Source organism: Phocoena sinus, chromosome 10 (genome assembly GCF_008692025.1).
Source record: "Phocoena sinus isolate mPhoSin1 chromosome 10, mPhoSin1.pri, whole genome shotgun sequence".
Lineage (NCBI taxonomy): Eukaryota > Metazoa > Chordata > Mammalia > Artiodactyla > Phocoenidae > Phocoena > Phocoena sinus.
In genome coordinates, this window is record NC_045772.1 from 81,543,610 (window position 1) to 81,564,068 (window position 20,459).

At 36.7% G+C, this 20,459-nt stretch overlaps 1 protein-coding gene across 2 annotated transcripts in view; it reads left to right on the forward strand.

Annotated features, from left to right (window-relative positions):
• The window catches only part of ITPR2 (inositol 1,4,5-trisphosphate receptor type 2), a 530,755-nt gene that overhangs the window by 428,826 nt on the left and 81,470 nt on the right, over positions 1–20,459 (forward strand). For both annotated transcript variants that reach the window (XM_032646410.1, XM_032646411.1), the window contains exons 49-50: positions 4,702–4,877; positions 17,056–17,220. In XM_032646410.1, coding sequence (XP_032502301.1) covers positions 4,702–4,877; positions 17,056–17,220 — 341 coding nt within the window. The remainder of the gene's footprint in view (positions 1–4,701; positions 4,878–17,055; positions 17,221–20,459) is intronic.

Below are 20,459 nucleotides of genomic sequence, written 5' to 3' on the forward strand. Positions count from 1 at the left end.
GGTGGCGCAGTGGTTGAGAGTCCTCCTGCCAATGCAGGGGACACGGGTTCGTGCCCCGGTCCGGGAAGATCCCACATGCCACGGAGCGGCTGGACCTGTGCGCCATGGCCGCTGAGCCTGCACGTCCGGAGCCTGTGCTCCGCAACGGGAGAGGCCACAACAGTGAGAGGCCTGTGTACTGCAAAAAAAACCAAAACAAACAAACAAACAAACAAAAACATTCCTTCCAAAGAGTGCTAAAAAAAATGATGGGAACATGTCAGAGAACACAGGATTCAACTTGAAAGGTCTCCCAGTGGCCACATCAGTGGAAGTTTTGAGGAAAAAATATTGACAGTAATATGTAATAACCCATAGAATAAAATAAGAATCCAGCAGTCCATATTGATAGAAGAGAAAGTATTCCAATTAATCAGTGTAGAAGGAATAATGGAAACAGAATGTCACCATTTGGCGAACATCATATGGTAGTAAGAATCATCAGTGGATGCTAAAATTAATAGGTGAGTGTTAGATGAAAACATATAATGAGAAACAGGACACTGACATAGTCAAAGTATATTTCTCCATAATATACTTATTATAAAGGAAACAAGAGTGACTTTAAAGTGGGGAAATCACTTTAATTATGTGATCAATGTTAATGTCACCAGTAATGAGACACAGCAACATCGAGTGCCTCTTGACATGATGTGCTGACAAGGACATGGCATCATTTGCCAAAAATGCGTAAACTGAGGAAATTTCAGGCAAATCCAGAATGAGGAACATTCTACAAAATAATTGGCCTATACTCCTGAAGCTTATGAAAGTCAAAGAGATATTGAGGAATTAAGAGACTAAAGAGACATGGCAGCTAAAAAGAATGTGTGATCCTGGTTCAGAAAAAAGACATTATTTGGGCAATCCATGCACTTTGAATAAGGTGCATAGATTAAAGTGGTATATCATATTAATTTCCAGATATTGATCATGGTAATGTGATTATGTAAGGTATTTGGGGAATCTAGGTAAAGGGTATATGGGAATTTTGTATTGTATTTGCAACTGTAACGTTGTCAGAAAGTTTTGAAATAAAAAGTTAAAAAAGAATAAAATAAGTAAATATGAAGACTCCATCCAACTCTGAGGTTCCTGGTTTCTGGGTATAGAAGTTGATCACAAAAATCACCTAGTGAATCTTGGGCCGAAAAAAGACCTGTGGTCAAAATGGGCCACCTTTCCCAACCCCAGATCCTAATGCAAACTGCTCCGGAGTCACTGTGGCTGACGTGGCACGGGGAATGGGCTGAGTATGCTTTCTCCAAGGGTATTTTCCAGCCTGACCACACATGAGCTACTGGCAATCAGTTGTGCCCAGATCTCTGGTTCACACTTGGGTTGTAATGTTAACTGAGAGAATGGTGTCACCCTGCAACCAGGGTAGTAGTGAACAATAATTAAAGGGAGATACTTAGTGGGGAAAGTGATTCTCAGAGGATCAGCTTAGAAGGCACCCACCCTCCCAACCCCTACTGCAGATAATCTCCTTTCATTGCCAGGCTTTGCAGAGCTCTGAATTTCTTCAGGAATCCAGGGCTTATTTTGTGGCTGTAGGTTTTGGTCTGGGTTTCCATGTTTGGTTGATTGGTTTATAGGTTTAACATGTGCTTCTCTAAAAAAGAAACTTGTGCCAAAGTTGAGGAATGATGCTATGCTGGTTGTGGCTGAAGCCACAGCTGTTGATGCTAGAGAATCTCCGAGATGTCCACTCAGAAGTTGAGCGTTGCCATGCCAACCATCCCTGCCCAGTTTGGCAAAGGCAGCCTGTTAGCAGAGAAAAGTGCCGCCATGGGAATTTCTTATATCCAGATAGCATGTGACTTTTTAAGAATATTGTGTTCGAATTTGGGGTGTCATTCTTTTTTCCCTCAAGTGCTTTGTGTTAAAGAAAATAAGTTCTTCAGGGTGGTTTTAATGCATTCATCTTAATAACAACCATTGATGGAGTGTGGCTGGGTGCCAGGCACTGTGTTAGGCCCTAGAGATACAAAGGTTGGGAAGGTTGTCCTTGTCCTCAAGGAACTTAAAGTCTAGTTAAGGGATGAAGAAAGGAGTGAGGCGCAATAGTAAAGAACCCATAGATTTATCCGGTCTACTTTAGCTGGACTGAGGTGGGGGAAACAGGAAATTCTGAGGCTCTGCAAGAGGCAGAGCAATGAAGAGAGGGGAGTAATAAGCAGCAAGCTCTCTAAGTAAACGTATAAACGAGTCAGTTGAGGTAGATAGGAGAGGTGAATTGCCTTGAGGTCTCCAATTTTTCTACTTGAATTTTTTTTATGAAGGACAAACTTTATACTTTCTAACACTTAATAATATATAGAGGGAATTCTAAAAATGTTTTCTGTTACAAAAGTAATACATGCTCATTATAGAAAATTAATATAAAGTATTAAGAAGACAGTCCCCCCTTTCGACCCTTAATGGATAAAAACTGGCTTTGACAGTCTGTACTGTCTTCTCTAAAGTTTGTCAGAGAGTTTCAGTTTATTCTTTTAGCATCAAATCTTCAGCTAGAAAACAGTGTGATCATTCATATAGAATATGATTACAAATTATTGTCAAATGATAAAACTGTAAATTAATAGCCATTTTAAGTAACTTGTAAATTTATTTACTATTCACAAATACATATTTAACACTAAACTTTGTGCAAGGTACTAGGCTAGACACCATTTGAGTTCTCTCTACAAAGGGATCAAATACCCAGCTGTAAGTTCATGGTTATAATTTCATATTTAATCAAGGGGAAATCTCAGCAAGCCAGGTACTGTCTGGGAAGGAGTGGTCAAGATGTGGTTAGATGATCAGGCATTAGTGACAGTGCATGGTGTGACTATCAGTGCCAAAGCCGAGACTTTTAAAATAAGCATGTCACACCAAGTCATTGCTTATGAATTACGCTGAAGAGTCCAGTGAGTGGCTGAGAGTTGTGAAGCGTGCAAAGATGTTGGCAGTTTTAGTAAACTTAACAGTGAAGCTCCACAACTTGGGGAATTTATAACTGGAGACTTAGTTACTTACTCAAAACGAGCTCACAGGTTATGTTTCTGTTTATTCATCTCATCAGCAAATATTTATTTGTTACTGCCCGCTAGGCACTGGGACAGGCCCAGAGGTGGGCCTCACGCTGACAGAGCTCACTTTCTGATGGCACCCCAGTAAGCATGAGAGAACGTTGAAGGCATCATCCTCTCTGTGGCTCTTTCAGATCTGTGAAACCCGGGCAGCTGGTGGTCAGGCTATGTTTTGGTAGACATAGAGGGCTCACAAGCCAGCGTCTTAATAAACATGAGTTGGGTACCCATTTTGTTCGTGTTGCCAGAGGCCAGGAATGGAAGGTAATTTCCAGAGCAAGCAGCTTACCCCTTTTTTTCCCACCATCTTCAAAGTACTCTTATCAGATCATAAATCTGGTAAGCGGGCAGATCAGATCTTTCCTCCCAATCCTCTTTCATCACTGCTTGCTTTGAGAGATAACATAAGAACAACCTTGCAAGAGTAAACCTGTCTAAGCCAATGCTGCTCATTATCTGACTTTTGTTTTGTTTGTTTTTTAATGACTGACAGGATCTTCCTGCCTACTTTGGATCCATTAGCACTCACTATGAACTAAAGGCCTGTACAGAATTCACTGAACGAATCCAGATAATTCCATGGTGTCCATGATAATACAGAAACTCTGCACATCAGAGCACTCGTGGTGTTTGCATTCAGAAGTGAATTTTATAAATAATAAAAAGAGGTGTGGCCCAGAGAAATCACTAGTGGAAAATCTCTATTTTATTCTTTCCCCTCTGACTTCATCAGCCTAAAGACACGCGTCTGAGGTCTAATCAGCCCAAGAGTGTTGCCCTTTAATTTACTTCTGCAAATATAGCACCACATGACCTTCGGAGGGGGATTCTTTGAATCCCCATGTCAGAGCAAACGTCAATGAATTGTCCTTTTTTAAAAAGGAAATGTATTTTTGAACCCGTTTTAGGGCCATTTCTAAAGAAATTTTTGTCGTAATGGAGTTTAGTTTTGAAACATTTGGAACTTCTGTTTTCTGATGACGTAAATAGCTGAACATTTTTTTTAGATGTTGATTTGGCTTTTAAATACACACATATACATATGTATTCATACACATAAATACAGTTGTGTGTTTTAACAGTTAAAGCTTAGGTCTATTTCATTAAAGACTGGATATTCTACATTCTGAATTCTTTAGAGGAATCTATAATATAAAAACTTGATAATAATAAAACAGGACAAGGTATGAGTTCACTGCCTGATTCCATATGATTTAGCTGAACATTTAGTGGTCATTAATCATAAATGTTGAATTAAGACTCCCAAGTGAGATACCTCTATCCAAAGTATTTAGCATGTAACTCCCGTAGGAGAGAAAGATGAACAAGTCTCCGACTTAATGAAAGGAGCGTTGACTAGTGAGTATTTAAGCAGCCTGGGATTCATCACAAACTTTCTGGAAATGTAATAATGAGTAATGTGTACAAAGACATTTCCTCTAAGTATACAGTGTGTAGAGTGGGTTATTTTGAAATCCACTGTTTTAGGGCTTATCTTGCTGTATTATATAAAGTAGACTGGCAAATATTTTAACATGTTCTAGTTTTGTTCTTAGTAAAAATAAACTCCTTCCACATTTTACAGGTACACTTTCACCGTTGTTCTCAGTTCTGCTTTGGATAGCAGTTGCAGTCTGCACATCTATGCTGTTTTTCTTCTCCAAGCCTGTGGGTATTCGGCCATTTCTTGTGTCAGTAATGCTCAGATCAATATATACAATAGGTCTTGGGCCTACGTTAATACTTCTTGGTGCAGCTAATGTAAGTACTTTACTTAGCTTTCTACTGTTCTGGATTAATTAAAAGTGTACTAAATATAAAAATGTAACTCTATGCTTTAACTCTGTATATACAGTAAATTCTAATTCATTGTGAGTCCGAGTTAATCAGAGTTTAACTTGTACCTTTTTTATTGACTTTTGAGAGAAAGGAAAAATGGCAAGTGAGGGGCTTCCCTGGTGGTTCAGTGGTTGGGTTCGTGCCCCGGTCCGGGAGGATCCCGCATGCCGCGGAGCGGCTCGGCCCGTGGGCCATGGCCGCTGGGCCTGCGCGTCTGGAGCCTGTGCTCCACGGCGGGAGGGGCCGCAACAGTGAGGGGCCCGCGTACCGCAAAAAAAAAAAAAAAAAAAAAAAAAATGGCAAGTGAAAATTTGATATATTTAAGATGGTAGCATTTGGAGCATGACCCAGTTCTGCAGTCAATTTAATCCAATTCAGTTTTTTTTTTTTTTTTTGCGGTACGCGGGCCTCTCACTGTTGTGGCCTCTCCCGTTGCCGAGCACAGGCTCCGGACGCGCAGGCTCAGCGGCCATGGCTCACGGGCGCAGCCGCTCCGCGGCATGTCGGATCCTCCCGGACCGGGGCACGAACCCGTGTCCCCTGCATCGGCAGGCAGACTCTCAACCACTGCGCCACCAGGGAAGCCCTCCAATTCAGTTTTAATGCCTTTGGCATCCTATATGGGCAGCTATTGACAAAATTAACTCTGAGCCACTGTTAACATCCTAAGGTAACTTCTAAATCATCCGAGAAAGATTAAATTATATTCAGCAGAATATTAGAAGTGAATAATACCTTTTATAAAATGACCAAAAGAAAAGGGTTGCTGTAAGAAAAAATATGAAGTTGGACTCTTTTTATGAGAACAAAACCTATTAACTTGTGAAAGGCATAGATGAGATTTTTTTTCCACTAATTTTTTTTTAAATTTTGAAATATTAGAGCAAGGGCGTACATTTCACAACTTGAGCTAAGTAGGTTTAGAATAAGTAAGCCAGACTACTATTGCAAATAGCAGTAATTTTGCCCAAGAGATAAAATTTTAAAGGGACTAGACAACTTTTTGTATGGCACAGCTAACAAGGGATGTTAGGAAATGGTAAATTACCAGGTTGATGAAAGAACATGTGGCAGGTAAATAAATCTTGCTAATATGTCTGCTCAATAGCTAAGCACTTTCTATATTTTTTCCTGGGTTTCTAACATAATATCCTATATTCTGGTGTCTGTATATCTGTATCTGGTATCTCCCCTACTGCATTATATAGTTCATAAGACTAATGATTGATCATTCAATGTCTGGAACATCATTGGTATTCAACAAATATTTCTTAATTAAATTAACTAATGAATGAGTGAGAGATTATCTTTGTATTCTTATATTTACAGTGCCTTGCACATAAAAAACAGGTGGCAAATATATATGGAAAATGAAATAATCAGCCAAACTTTTGAGAACTATAAAACCAAGCTAGTATGGCCAAATCTATGTTTCTGACCCCTATTATAGTATTACATATAATATTATACATTATAATATTATAATTCTTCAAAAACTGGGCATGATATATATGACAGATATATACATATATATGTGATGGATACATATATATATACATATATATATGTGACAGATATATTTATATGTTTATATATATTAAATGATTACATTCAGGTCACCAAGTTACCAATTATTCCTCAATCATTGTAAATAAAGGGAAGTGTACTATACATACAAAGGGCTCTATCAGTAAAGAATTCTGTAAAGTACCAAATATGTTATTCTGTAAGTTTCTTGAGGGCAGGGGTTGTCACATTCATAGATATAATCCTGTCTACCTCACTCACTCCCTACCCCCTTTTTCTCCACCTTAATGCCTAGCACTTAAACATTCAAAAATTGTTTACATGAACTGAACTAGTACTTTTGGTGCTTTGGAAATAAGCTAATTTTGTGAAATTTCCAACCGAGTGAATTAAGGAATCTTCATGAATTTATCTGATTTTCTCTAAGCCTATTACTGCATCCAGCTTATTATTTTTTCTTTAAAAAATACATTGACTATTGAACCCAATTATTTGAAGAAACAAATAATATTTCTAAACTGATAACTGATCCTCAATAAGACATTAATCCAAGCGAGAAAATCCAAATTTGATAAATGAAATAATAGCTAGACAGAATTAGACCAAAATAACAGCATTTATTGGGTCTCTGTTATCTAATAGACAATGATAATAATAGAGGATTTGTGGTTCTTGCCATCCAGAAGCTTTAAGGATATATAAAGAGGTACGGAATAACATTTTAAAATCTATTGGAAAAGCCAAAAACATTGGGAGAATTTTTCTTTTGCCCCTCATGGGACAGGATAAAAAGATAACTTCTGCCTGGTTTGGTGAGAATAGTTCCACTATAAGTAATGACTATTCATCACCAGAGGGCAGACAGCAGAAGCAAGAAGAGCTACAATCCTGCAGCCTGTGGAATGAAAACTACATTCACAGAAAGACAGACAAAATGAAAAGGCAGAGAAATATATACCAGATGAAAGAAAAAGATAAAACACCAGAAAACCAATTAAATGAAGTGGAGATAGGCAACCTTCCCGAAAAAGAATTCAGAATAATGATAGTGAAGACGATCCAGGACGTAAGAAAAAAATGAAGGCAAAGATTGAGAAGATGCAAAAAATGTTTAACAAAGACCTAGAAGAATTAAAGAACAAACAAACAGAGATGAACAATACAATAACTGAAATGAAAAATGCACTAGAAGGGAATCAATAGCAGAATAACTGAGGCAGAAGAATGGACAAGTGACCTGGAAGACAGAACAATGGAAATCACTGCCATGGAACAGAGTAGAGAAAAAAGAATGAAAAGAAATGAAGACAGCCTAAGAGACCTCTGGGACAACATTAAATGCACCCACAGGGCTTCCCTGGTGGCGCAGTGGTTGGGAGTCCGCCTGCCGATGCAGGGGACGCGGGTTCGTGCCCCGGTCCGGGAGGATCCCACATGCCGCGGAGCGGCTGGACCCGTGAGCCATGGCTGCTGGGCCTGCGCGTCCGGAGCCTGTGCTCCGCAACGGGAGAGGCCACAGCGGTGAGAGGCCCGCGTACCACAAAGAAAAAGAAAAAAAAAAAAAAAATGCACCCACATTCAATGTACCAACATTCGCATTATTGGGGTTCCAGAAGGAGAAGAGAGAGATACAGAACCTGAGAAAATATTTGAAGAGATCATAGTTGAAAACTTCCCTAATACCAGAAATGAAATAGCCACCCAGGTCCAGGAAGCACAGAGAGTCCCAGGCAGCATGAACCCAAGGAGAACCACACCGAGACACATAGTAATCAAACTGACAAAACTTAAAGACAGATTATTAAAAGCAAAAAGGGAAAAATGACAAATTACATACAAGGGAACTCCCATAAGGTTAACAGCTGATTTCTCAGCAGAAAATATACAAGCCAGAAGGGAGTGGCATGATATATTTAAAGTGATGAAAGGGAAGAACCTACAACCAAGATTACTCTACCCAGCTAGGATCTCATTCAGATTCGATGGAGAAATCAAAAGCTTTACAGACAAGCAAAAGCTAAGGGAATTCAGCACCACCAAACCGGCTCTACAAAAAACGCTAAAGGAACTTCTCTAAGTGGGAAACACAAGAGAAGAAAAGGACCTACAAAAACAAACCCAAAACAATTAAGAAAATAGTCATAGGAACATACATATCAATAATTACCTTACACGTGAATGGATTAAATGCTCCAACCAAAAGACACAGGCTCGCTGAATGGATGCAAAAGCAAGACCCATATATATGCTGTCTACAAGAGACCCACTTCAGACCTAGGGACACATACAGACTGAAACTGAGGGGATGGAAAAAGATTTTCCATGCAAATGGAAATCAAAAGAAATCTGGAGTAGCAATACTCGTATCAGATAAAATAGACTTTAAAATAAAGACTGTTACAAGAGACAAGGAAGGACACTACATAATGATCAAGGGATCAATCCAAGAAGAAGATATAACAATTATAAATATATATGTACCCAACATAGGAGCACCTCAATGCATAAGGCAAATAAATGCTAACAGCTATAAAAGAGGAAATCAACAGTAACACAATAATAGTGGGGGACTTTAACACCTCACTTACACCAATGGACAGATCATCCAGACAGAATATTAATAAGGAAACACAAGCTTTAAATGACACAATAGACCATATAGATTTAATTGATATTTATAGGACATTCCATCTGAAAACAGCAGATTACACTTTCTTCTCAGATGCAAACAGAAGTCCAGGGCCAGATGGCTTCACAGGTGAATTCTATCAAACACTTAGAGAACAGCTAACACCCATCCTTCTCAAACTCTTCCAAACAATTGCAGAGGAAGGAACACTCCCAAACTCTTTCTACGAGGCACCATCACCCTGATACTAAAACCGGACAAAGATACTACAAAAAAAGAAAATTACAGACCAATATCACTGATGAATGTAGATGCAAAAATCCTCAACAAAATACTAGCAAATAGAATCCAACAACACATTAAAAGGATCATACACCATGATCAAGTGGGATTTATCCCAGGTATGCAAAGATTCTTCAATATACGGAAATCAATCAATGTGATACACCATATTAACAAATTGAAGAATGAAAACCATGTGATCATCTCAATAGATGCAGAAAAGGCTTTTGACAAAATTCAACACCCACTTATGATAAACACTTTCCAGAAAGTGGGATAGAGGGAACCTCCTACCTCAACATAATAAAGGCCATATGCGACAATCCCACAGCCAACGTCATTCTCAATGGTGAAAACTGAAAGCATTTCCACTAAGAACAAGAACAAGACAAGGATGTCCACTATTGCCACTCTTATTCAACATAGTTTTGGAAGTCCTAGCCAAAGCAATCAGAGAAAAAAAAAAAAATAAAAGGAATCCAAGTTGGAAAAGAAGTAAAACTGTCACTGTTTGCAGATGACATGATACTATACGTAACTAATCCTAAAGATGCCATCAGAAAACTACTAGAGCTAATCAATGAATTTGGTAAAGTTTCAGGATACAAAATTAATGCACAGAAATCTCTTGCATTCCTATACTCTAAAAACGAAAGATCAGAAAGAGAAATTAAGGAAACAATACCATTCACCACTGCAACAAAAAGAATAAAATACCTAGGAATAAACCTACCTAAGAGGTAAAAGACCTATACTCAGAAAAACATAATACACTGATGAAAGATATCAAAGATGACAAACAGTTGGAGAGATATACCATTTCGTGGATTGGAAGAATCAATATTGTGAAAATGACTATACTATACTACCCAAAGCAATCTACAGATTCAGTGCAATCCCTATCAAATTACCAATGGCATTTTTTACAGAACTAGAACAAAAAATCTTAAAATTTGTATGGAGACACAAAAGGCCCCGAACAACCAAAGCAATCTTGAGGGGAAAAAAACAGAGCTGGAGGAATCAGACTCCCTGACTTCAGACTATACGATAAAGCTACAGTCATCAAGACAATATGGTACTGGCACAAAAACAGAAATATAGATCAATGGAACAAGATAGATAGCCCAGAGATAAACCCATGCACCTATGGTCAACTAATCTATGACAAAGGAGGCAAGGATATACAATGGAGAAGACAGTCTCTTCAATAAGTGGTGCCTGGAAAACTGGACAGCTACATGTAAAAGAGTGAAATTAGAACATTCTGTAACACCATACACAAAAATAAACTCAAAACAAATTAAAGACCTAAACGTAAGACTGGACACTATAAAACTCTTAGAGGAAACCATAGGAAGAACACTCTTTGACATAAATCACAGCAAGATCTTTTTTGACCCACCTCCTAGAGTAATGGAAATAAAAGCAAAAATAAACAAATGGGACCTAACGAAACTTAAAAGCTTTTACACAGCAAAGGAAACCATAAACAAGACGAAAAGACAACCCTCAGAATGGGAGAAAATATTTGCAAACAAAGCAACGGACAAAGGATTAATTTCCAAAAAATATAAACAGCTCATGCAGCTCAATATTAAAAAAACAAACAACCCAATCAAAAAATGGCCAAAGACCTAAATAGACATTTCTCCAAAGAAGACATACAGATGGCCAAGAAGCACATGAAAAGCTGCTCAACATCACTAATTATTAGAGAAATGCAAATCAAAACTACAATGCAGTATCACTTCACACCAGTTAGAATGGGCATCCTAAGAAAATCTACAAACAATTAATGCTGGAGAGGGTGTGGAGAAAAGGGAACCTTCTTGTGCTGTTGGTGGGAATGAAACTGATACAGCCACTATGAAGAACAGTATGGAGGTTCCTTAAGAAGCTAAATATAGAGCTACCATACGACCCAGCAATCCCACTACTGGGCATATACCCTGAGAAGACCATAATTCAAAAAGACACATGCACCCCAGTATTCATTGCAGCACTGTTTACAATAGCCAGGTCATAGAAGCAACCTGAATGCCCATGACAGATGAATGGATAAAGAAAATATGGTACATATATACAATGGAATATTTCTCAGCCATAAAAAGGAATGATACTGGGTCATTTTTAGAGACATAGATGGACCTAGAGACTGTCAAACAGAGTGAAGTTAAGTCAGAAAGAGAAAAACAAATATTGTATATTAATGCATATATGTGGAATCTAGAAAATTGGTACAGATCAACCGGTTTGCAAGGCAAAAATAGAGACACAGATGTAGAGAACAAATGTATGGACACCAAGAGGGCAAAGCGCGGTGCGGGGTGGGGGTGGGATGAATTGGGAGATTGGGATTGACATGTATACACTAATGTGTATAAAATGGATTACTAATAAGAACCTGCTGTGTAAAATAAATTAATTAATTAATTTAATTTAATTTAAAAAAATAACTTCTTAAGAGCAGCAAGTGTTATACTTTATTTTCTGCCTGAGAAGAAATCTACATGGAGATATAATTTTCTTATTAACTATGTGAATCTGTGGGTAGTCTAATAGCCTTCACAGCATAAAACACTCATTTGCACAGTCCCCAAATGATACATTATGATCTGCATGTCCAGGGCATTTTGACCAAAGAAAATATTAGTTTTGATTTGGGACAAATTGAATGGAATAATTGTAATTTTGTTATGATAGATATTGATAGAAGAGTTTTTACCTATAGTTTTGATACTGTACAGATTAATAAAAACATTTTAGCAAATATCATTTACCTTAACGTTTAACATAACAGGCTCATTACAGAGCTGTCTATGGTTTACCATTTCCTAGGAGGTAGGAAAAAAAAGAAAACATAAATCAATCATGTTTTTCCCTTAGATTTTAACGTATTTATTAACTTAATTTACACTTAAAACTTTGCATTGTGTAACAGGTGGAACTATAATTGCTAAAGTTATAGGTATCAGAAACAGGGAAAAATTGTCTACCTGAGAGTTAAGCCTTAATGAGCATCAGAATTCCAGACCTTAGGTAAATAGCAAGCCTCTGAATTCCGTTCTTGTCGTCAGTGAAATGAAGATATTAAAACCTAGTCTGTCCTCATCGGGTTGTTGAGAAGATCAGTTCAGAAGATTAGTATGAAGATTTAGAAAAGAACAATAGTATGATAATGATAGCAATAAAGGCTGCCATTTACTGGTACCTAATACATGAAGTAGGATTTAATTGTGAAACATTGCTGTCATGATCGTAAAAGTGTTTGTATTTTAGTTCACAGGGACTTGTTTGTTTCTGACTCAGTGTCTTTAACAGTGTTAAGCAAATACAGCAAGTCCTTTTTTTGGTAAAGGAATCAAGTGGGAGGAGAAAACCTCAATCTATATTCTGAGCACTTAGTATTCTCAGTTTCTGCTTCTTATGATGCTTCATCTTTATCATCTTTGCTAGTTTCTAAAAAATCTGTATTTAGCTTTCAGCTTGCTTCTCTGTCTTGTCTCGGGGGTTACCTCAATACTTGAGTTGTTTTTAAAAATTCAAATGTTCTTCTCTGTTATAAAAGCATATCTTATAACCCAGTACAGCTTTCTTCCCACCTCTACGTTCCATTTTTAGTTATTGCTAATGAAAATTAACATTATTTTGGCAAATATAAACACATTTTATCAGTTTGGGATCACTTAATATGTTTTCAAACCATCAAACTTATTTGTAAATCTCATTTTAATAATGATAGTATTAACCAGTTATATGGCTGTTATATAATTTATTTAACCGTTTCATTAATTCTTATTGTTTAGATTTTTATAATAAATAATATGATAAACACCTGTGAAATATATTGAGTCAAAACATTCATATTCTCGTCCTTTCTTTCTCACACACACACATACACACACACACAGACATACACTCCCTGTTTTTCATATAACACAGTCACCGATGCTCCCACTTCTGATACTCAGTTGCAGAAACAGAAAACCGCCCCAGTGCTGGGAGAATACTAGCACGTGTTGAATTTAGTAAGAGACACTACAGTTTATACCACCCTCGTTTACTGTACTGTTTTGCTGGCAATTTAAAAGATTTCTTGGGTGATTTTGACTACATGACAATTTTGCCTCACGCTTTGACTGTAGAACCTTATCCTGCCCAAGATGTAACATCACTGAAATGGAGATTGTTGAATCAGATAATCTGATTTTTTAGTAAGAAGGTTGATGAATATATAGTAATATAGTTAAACTGCAGTTTAAGACAATAGATTCAATTTTACTTTTTAATAAATAGTAGACAATCTTTTCTGCTATAATTATTGTTGGAAAATAAATAGGAACAATGTAAGATGGGGATAGGATTATTGATCAGGGACATAGAACCAAATAAGACAAAAAGGATTATATAAAGGCAGCTATAAATTTCTGAGATCACATAAAATAGCAAACTTGAAGGGACACCACATAGAATTCTAGAGCTGTGAGGCACCTTAAGGCTTATTCCCTTCTAGTCATTTCATTTTAGAAATGAGTGTATACATCCTATAGACACCAGGAGGATTTAGCTAAGTAATTAGTGCCAGAGCCAAGACTGGAACCCTGATGGCCCAGCTTCTAAGCCAGGGTCTTCCCACTATACTGCTCTGTTTAAAAAAAGTCCTGCAAAGGCATACCAATGAAATATAAAGTATCTATGAAAATATTACTATACTGTATAATTAATTTACCTAGTTAAAATTAATGAATTTGTTTTAGTATACATTGATTAACAAACGAACATTCATTTTTCTGTTTTGGAAGACCATCATTTGGATGATGTGTCACTTTTAAAAGGCTGTACAGAGAGCTTACATTGCTGCTGTTTCCCTCCCCAACCTGCCACTTTTTCCCCCAACCTTCACATAATTTATCCCATTCTCAATGAAAAATATATCAAGGGCAGCTTTGAAGAATAGATGGAGAAAGAAAAAAGTAGAAGGGACGGTTGTGATCATTTATATCGGTATTTGTGTGCTGACTCGAGGGTCCTTCCAACACCAGTTCAGAAGATGGCCTTTTAACCACCTTGCTCAGTTCCCACACCCCCCGTTTATTTTCGCCCACATGAACGCTTGCCACAGAAGCAATGATCGCCTACGTAATGGTATTGACAAACGAAGGACTGGTTAGACAATGTCAAGTAAGTCATGACATGAAATGGGAGAATGTTTTTGTAACTTCTTCATTTCCATAAATATTCCCAGCTTTCATGGAAAATGCTCAATAAAACCAATTTGCAAATTTCCAGGTCATGCATCAGGAAGAACCAGCGTTCAAGTTCTTTCCTACCCAAATCATTTATACTTACACTTATTTCTTCATGGTATGAATACTTCAAAATTAAAAGACAGTTTCCTTGTTTCTGATCTCTGCAGAAATAGGTGGCTGCCGCTACCAGCATTGGCTCCATCAAGAGAAAAGGAGCATATTCATCAATATGAAGCTTTAGGTCAAGGTTCAAAAAAATTAACCTGAAACAAATAAGGCGAATCTTTCTTTTTCGTGCAAGAATGGCAGAGGCCCTTTTAGGCAGAAGTGTGTCCTTGCTTTTGCATTATTTGAGAATTGAACTATATTGCTCTTGAGAACCTGAATTCAATGTATCCCTTTTCCTATAAGTATATAGGACTTATAGTTTTCCTGCATAATTTTTTTATGACTCAAATACACATTTAAACAATTTGTCTTCAACATATAATTCATCCTTCTGAAAAGTCATAATTTTAATTTCATTTTTTATAGAACTTCTTATTTCTATTTCATATTGATGATATGGGTGAATGAATTAAACTTGCTTTTGGATAGTAAACATAAAGACATCCATTAATACAGTAGCTATATTTGATAGTAATGTAAAGGTACGATGATGTAACACTAAATAGGGAAGTAAGACTTTCTATTGAACATCATTCAAGTTAACAAGATGATGAAATTGATAATATCTATTATTGAGAGGATATTTAATTAACATGGGGCAAACTTAGGAAAGGTTTGAAGTTTTTAATTGCTATGTTGTTGACTTGGTTTGGTTATCTTCACAACGTGCAATGATAAACCATTTCTCATTTTATCTGTGTTGATTTGGATTTCAGAAAGTGGAAGGAAAAGGTTTTTCCAACCTCTCAAATTTTACTTCTGCCCAAAGTGTTGTGCTCCTTCTCTTGTTATTTAAAATCATTCCATAAGGCAGTTTCTTTCATATACATGGAAAAAAATCTGTGATGTTGCAAAGAGCAAGCTGTCTTCCCAAAGTTAGGTTTGGACATATAAAAACAAATATGATACCATTGCCAAAGAACCTCAGTATAAATTTCTGTATTCTGTATTTAAATTTCTATACTTAAATTTCTGTATTTTTTTTTTTTTTTTTTTTTTTTTTTTTTTTTTTATGCGTTACGCGGGCCTCTCACTGTTGTGGCCTCTCCCGTTGCGGAGGACAGGCTCCGGACGCGCAGGCTCAGCGGCCATGGCTCACGGGCCCAGCCGCTCCGCGGCATGTGGGATCCTCCCAGACCGGGGCACGAACCCGTGTCCCCTGCATCGGCAGGCGGACTCTCAACCACTGCGCCACCAGGGAAGCCCCTAAATTTCTGTATTTAAATGTATTTTTAATTTGAATACTCTACATCAGCGGTCCCCAACCTTTTTGGCACCAGGGACCGGTTTTGCGGAAGACACTTTTTCCACGGACCGGGGTTGGGGGGAATGGTTCAGGTGGTAATGGGAGTGATGGGGAGCTATGGGGAGCGGCAGATGAAGCTTCCCTCGCTGGCCTGCCGCTCACCTCCTGCTGTGCCACCCGGTTCCTAACAGTCCGCAGACTGGTACCAGTCCACAGCCTGGGGATTGGGGACCCCTGCTCTGCATGGTACCAAGCATAATAAACACTCCAAAACGTTTACTGAATAATTACCATACATAGGACTTAGAAGATACATCCAAGTATTATATTTATTTTAATCTAGGTAGAGAAGTATATTTATATTTTTTATGAATGTAGAGTAAATTAAATACAAAAATAATTTTTAATGGCCTACTTGTTTAAAATAATATTCAGTAGAGAAAGCCCAGGATAAAAAAATCGAGGACAAATCTCTGGAGGTTTTCTGAAAATATATTTTTCTATTTCATTTATAGTATAATAATAAAAACATTGCATTATTACTTTTAATATGGAAAATATAATGAGTAATATTTCAAGAGTCATTGTACTAAGGGCTTCATATTCATTATGAATTATTTAATTCCTTGAAGAGTTCTATGAGGTGGGAATTCCTTTATTCCAATTTTTGAGAAGAAACAACCAAGGCCTACAGTTGCATGGCCTAGGTCAGATAATAGTAGTGGGAAAACTAGCATTTAAATTCACGTCTGTCTTGATTGCAGAACTGGGGCTCTTAATCGCTCTTCCTCTCTTTTCCTGGAACTGCAAAGAATACAGGGTTTGTCTCTATGGTGTTTACATGCAGATTTGTAAGCAGTGCTGAAAAATTACAAAATGAGAAATCATAAAAGAAAACCACAGACTTTGTGAATAATAGGTTTTGTCAATGACATGCTGTTTTTGTGAGTTTCAGAACAAATAAGACTGTAAAATCGAATCTTTTCCTCCCTTTAGCTTTGTAATAAAATAGTGTTTCTGGTGAGTTTTGTCGGAAATCGTGGCACGTTCACCCGAGGGTACCGAGCGGTCATCCTGGATATGGCCTTTCTCTACCATGTAGCGTATGTCCTGGTTTGCATGCTGGGCCTCTTTGTTCACGAATTCTTCTATAGCTTCCTGGTGAGTACATCTCTATGTGGATAGTCACTGCTGAAAAAAATACATAATGCTGCTGCTTCTTATGCTTCTTCCTTTGATTTTTTTTTTTTTAAGCAGAGTCTGGCATTTAGGACAAATTATGTTATTTTTAGACTTGCCTAGGAAAATCATGCATTATTATTATTTTTAGTCTTTTTCTCTGAGAAACGACATAGGTGGTACAATTCTTTATTTTCTCTCTGAGACCCATCTCTTGACCCAGGCTTTGTATAGCAGGCTGCTTTGGGTTTCAGCCAAGTCATATTTCCCTTAGAGATTCTTCAACAAGGAAAGGGATATACTTTCTTGGTACTGAATTCATTGTATTTATTTATAACAGCAAATATTTTGTGTATCTTTAGAATGGCATATAAATAAAATGAAGGGGAAAGCCAACTTAGCAAAAAGATGATGAGTTGTTTTAAGGGCAGTCTTATAGTTTTAGATTTAATATGTTGTTGTTGTTACGCTTATTTACATATATCTATTCATTAAGTGGATTTTCAGATTTCTTCGAAAGCTGCATTTTGGTTTTGGTGTTGGTTTTTTGCTGGTTACCAGTTTTCCTTCCTACGTATATGTTCCGTAGCTATAAACCAGCAGAGGAGTCAATACAAGTATACGGTAATGTTTTGAAACTCAGAGCATTACCAGGTTAGCATCATGATGCCAGAGGAACAATTTATTCATATCTTCAGCTCACAGTTGGTATGCAGAGGAGGACACTACCCAACAAAATAATCCCTGAAAACAAGCTGAAGATCTAAAAACATTATGCTGACCTGGTTTGCTTGGGTCATGAGGGGCAAATTCATTGCCTCCTGCTTCCCTGTGACGTAGCTCACCCATGTAGGAAGATTAAGTAAGAAACTAATTTTCTGTTTACCCTAAAACACTTGAAAGAGCCACAGTGAAGAGCGGATTTGTCCCTTATCAACATAAGGATACAAAATTATCTTCCAGGCAGCTAAGTTAGATTAGTATTCAGCCAGTTAAGTTAGATTAGTATTCGGCCATCAAAAGTAGACTTTTTTTTTCTGATCCAAGGATCCTAATGAATTCCTTCTTTGCTCTAATTCACCACAAAAATTGCATTTTTTAAAATCTGCCTATGATAGGTAAAGGTCTATTATACCCAGCTCTTTTCCCCGACTGTAATAAATATGTAATATTTATTATAATGTTTTTTGCTTCAACCTCCTTGTCTATAAAATGGGTAGGGGTAATATGAGAGCCTAGTAATATCAAGACCCATTAAAGAAATAATATGAAAAACATGTGAAATGATACATGTAAATCTTTGTTACTTAAGGAAAGGTTTTTGACAAAATAAAGGTGTGTTTGAATTATTGTATGAGTTATTAATAGTAATGTTACTTTTAATTTATGTTAACCTTAATTTCCAGTTGCACTTTTCTCTCATCTTTTTCAAATCATACAACACTTATGCTAATTTGTTTTCATTGGGTTGGTTATAAAAAGGATATATTCCATTTTCATGTTTAGAGGGCTAGAAGAAAATTTTAATGGACATAATGTCAAAATGGTATTTAAATGTATTTTTAAAATATTTTTATGTTTTAAAAAATATATGAATTTGCATTCCCAGTTGTGTCCACAAATGCCAGTCCTTTAACCGGTAATAGGAACCACACTCTAGATTTTCCTTTGAGAAATAAACGGAAGGAACCGTTCACCTGTCCAACATCAATACCTTTGCATTCTCAAGATTCTGATTCCATGGGTATGGAATAGGGCCCAGGAATATGCATTTTCATCAAGTATCCTATGGGCTTCTGAAAACTATAAACTTTCATAAACTATCCAGAAATGATCTGGAACCATTTCCAGACCTTTTCTTTAAGCCACTGTTCAGCTGAGGGAAAATCTCCTTTCTGTCAACTAAATGCTTAAATAAGTGAAATAAGCCAGGTCAGTAATTTGGAAGCTGAACTTGCATTACTTAATTTGTCTTTAGGGAAGAATAAGGAATTTGCTTCTAAAGGTTGTATCTCCCTCCAGGAGATAAACAGATAGCAAAATAGTTAAACATATGTTTTTGTGTTTGACCGTCAAAAAACATCAGTGTCCTAAGGTGAGCAAACAAGTTAATATATTTACGGCAATTATTTGCAAGACTATAGTTAAATTGGAAAGTAACTGTATAAGCCTCAAAGCTCTGAAAGACAGAGTACAAGGCCCTGGTGTTTCTGAAGGGATGAGCGACACTGGTATTAATCATTTCAACCAGCTCAGAAATTGTAATCACTCCCCATAGATAGCAGAAAACAAACGCCAGTTATTCTAATATCAAAAATACTACTCATTTCTAAACTGATACTTAAGCCTTCATTAAAGTAAATGTTAATATTGCTTTTAACCAACTTTTAATAATGAAACATGTAGTTGAGAATGTATAATTTCAACTTTAAATATAGCAATAAATAAAATTGTTCTTAAAGTTGACTGCAGATAGCAAACACATACCTAGGTTCTTGACCAGTGCCTATGGATTGTCTACTACTAAACACAAAATGGATAATAACCCATTATCCATAGAGGAAGTGAATTAACACTTGTGAATTATATTTCTGTTTATACTTCTGTTCCCAAAAGCATATACTAAAGTAATAGGTTCTGCCCTCAATCTACCTGTTTAGTAAGAAAGATGTTTGCATTTCTCAAATATTCTTAAATTTCATACCTTTTCTATTTTAGTGAGCTCATAAAATTGAATTCACGTTATTTCACCTCTAATCCCTTGATTAAACAATCCATTGAATGAATCCTTCAATTATTCATCACTTAGTTCCCTAATTCAGCATTCTCATGTTAGCCATTTTACATATTCTAGAAGCAACTACAGAATATCAGAAAGGCTAAAAATAGGGAATAAGTAGCTAAGTTGATTATGTATCGTATTACCATTTTTCTAAATTCAAATTTGAAGCTATGCTATTACCATGTCTTAAAAAATTGATATTACATTGGTTATGAAACCAACATACGCACATTATATATTGTGTTAGAGTTATCTTTATTGAAAAACAGTTTATTAACACATTCAAACTGGAGGAGAAATACATATTTTGGTTCATTTTTAAGTTGTTATTTATACTGTTATTCTCTCACAGGTAAATTAAAATGGCCTGCATTTGTATTTGTGATTACCTTTGTATTTATTCACCCTTTGCTTCATTGCATTTTTTTCCTTGTTTTTG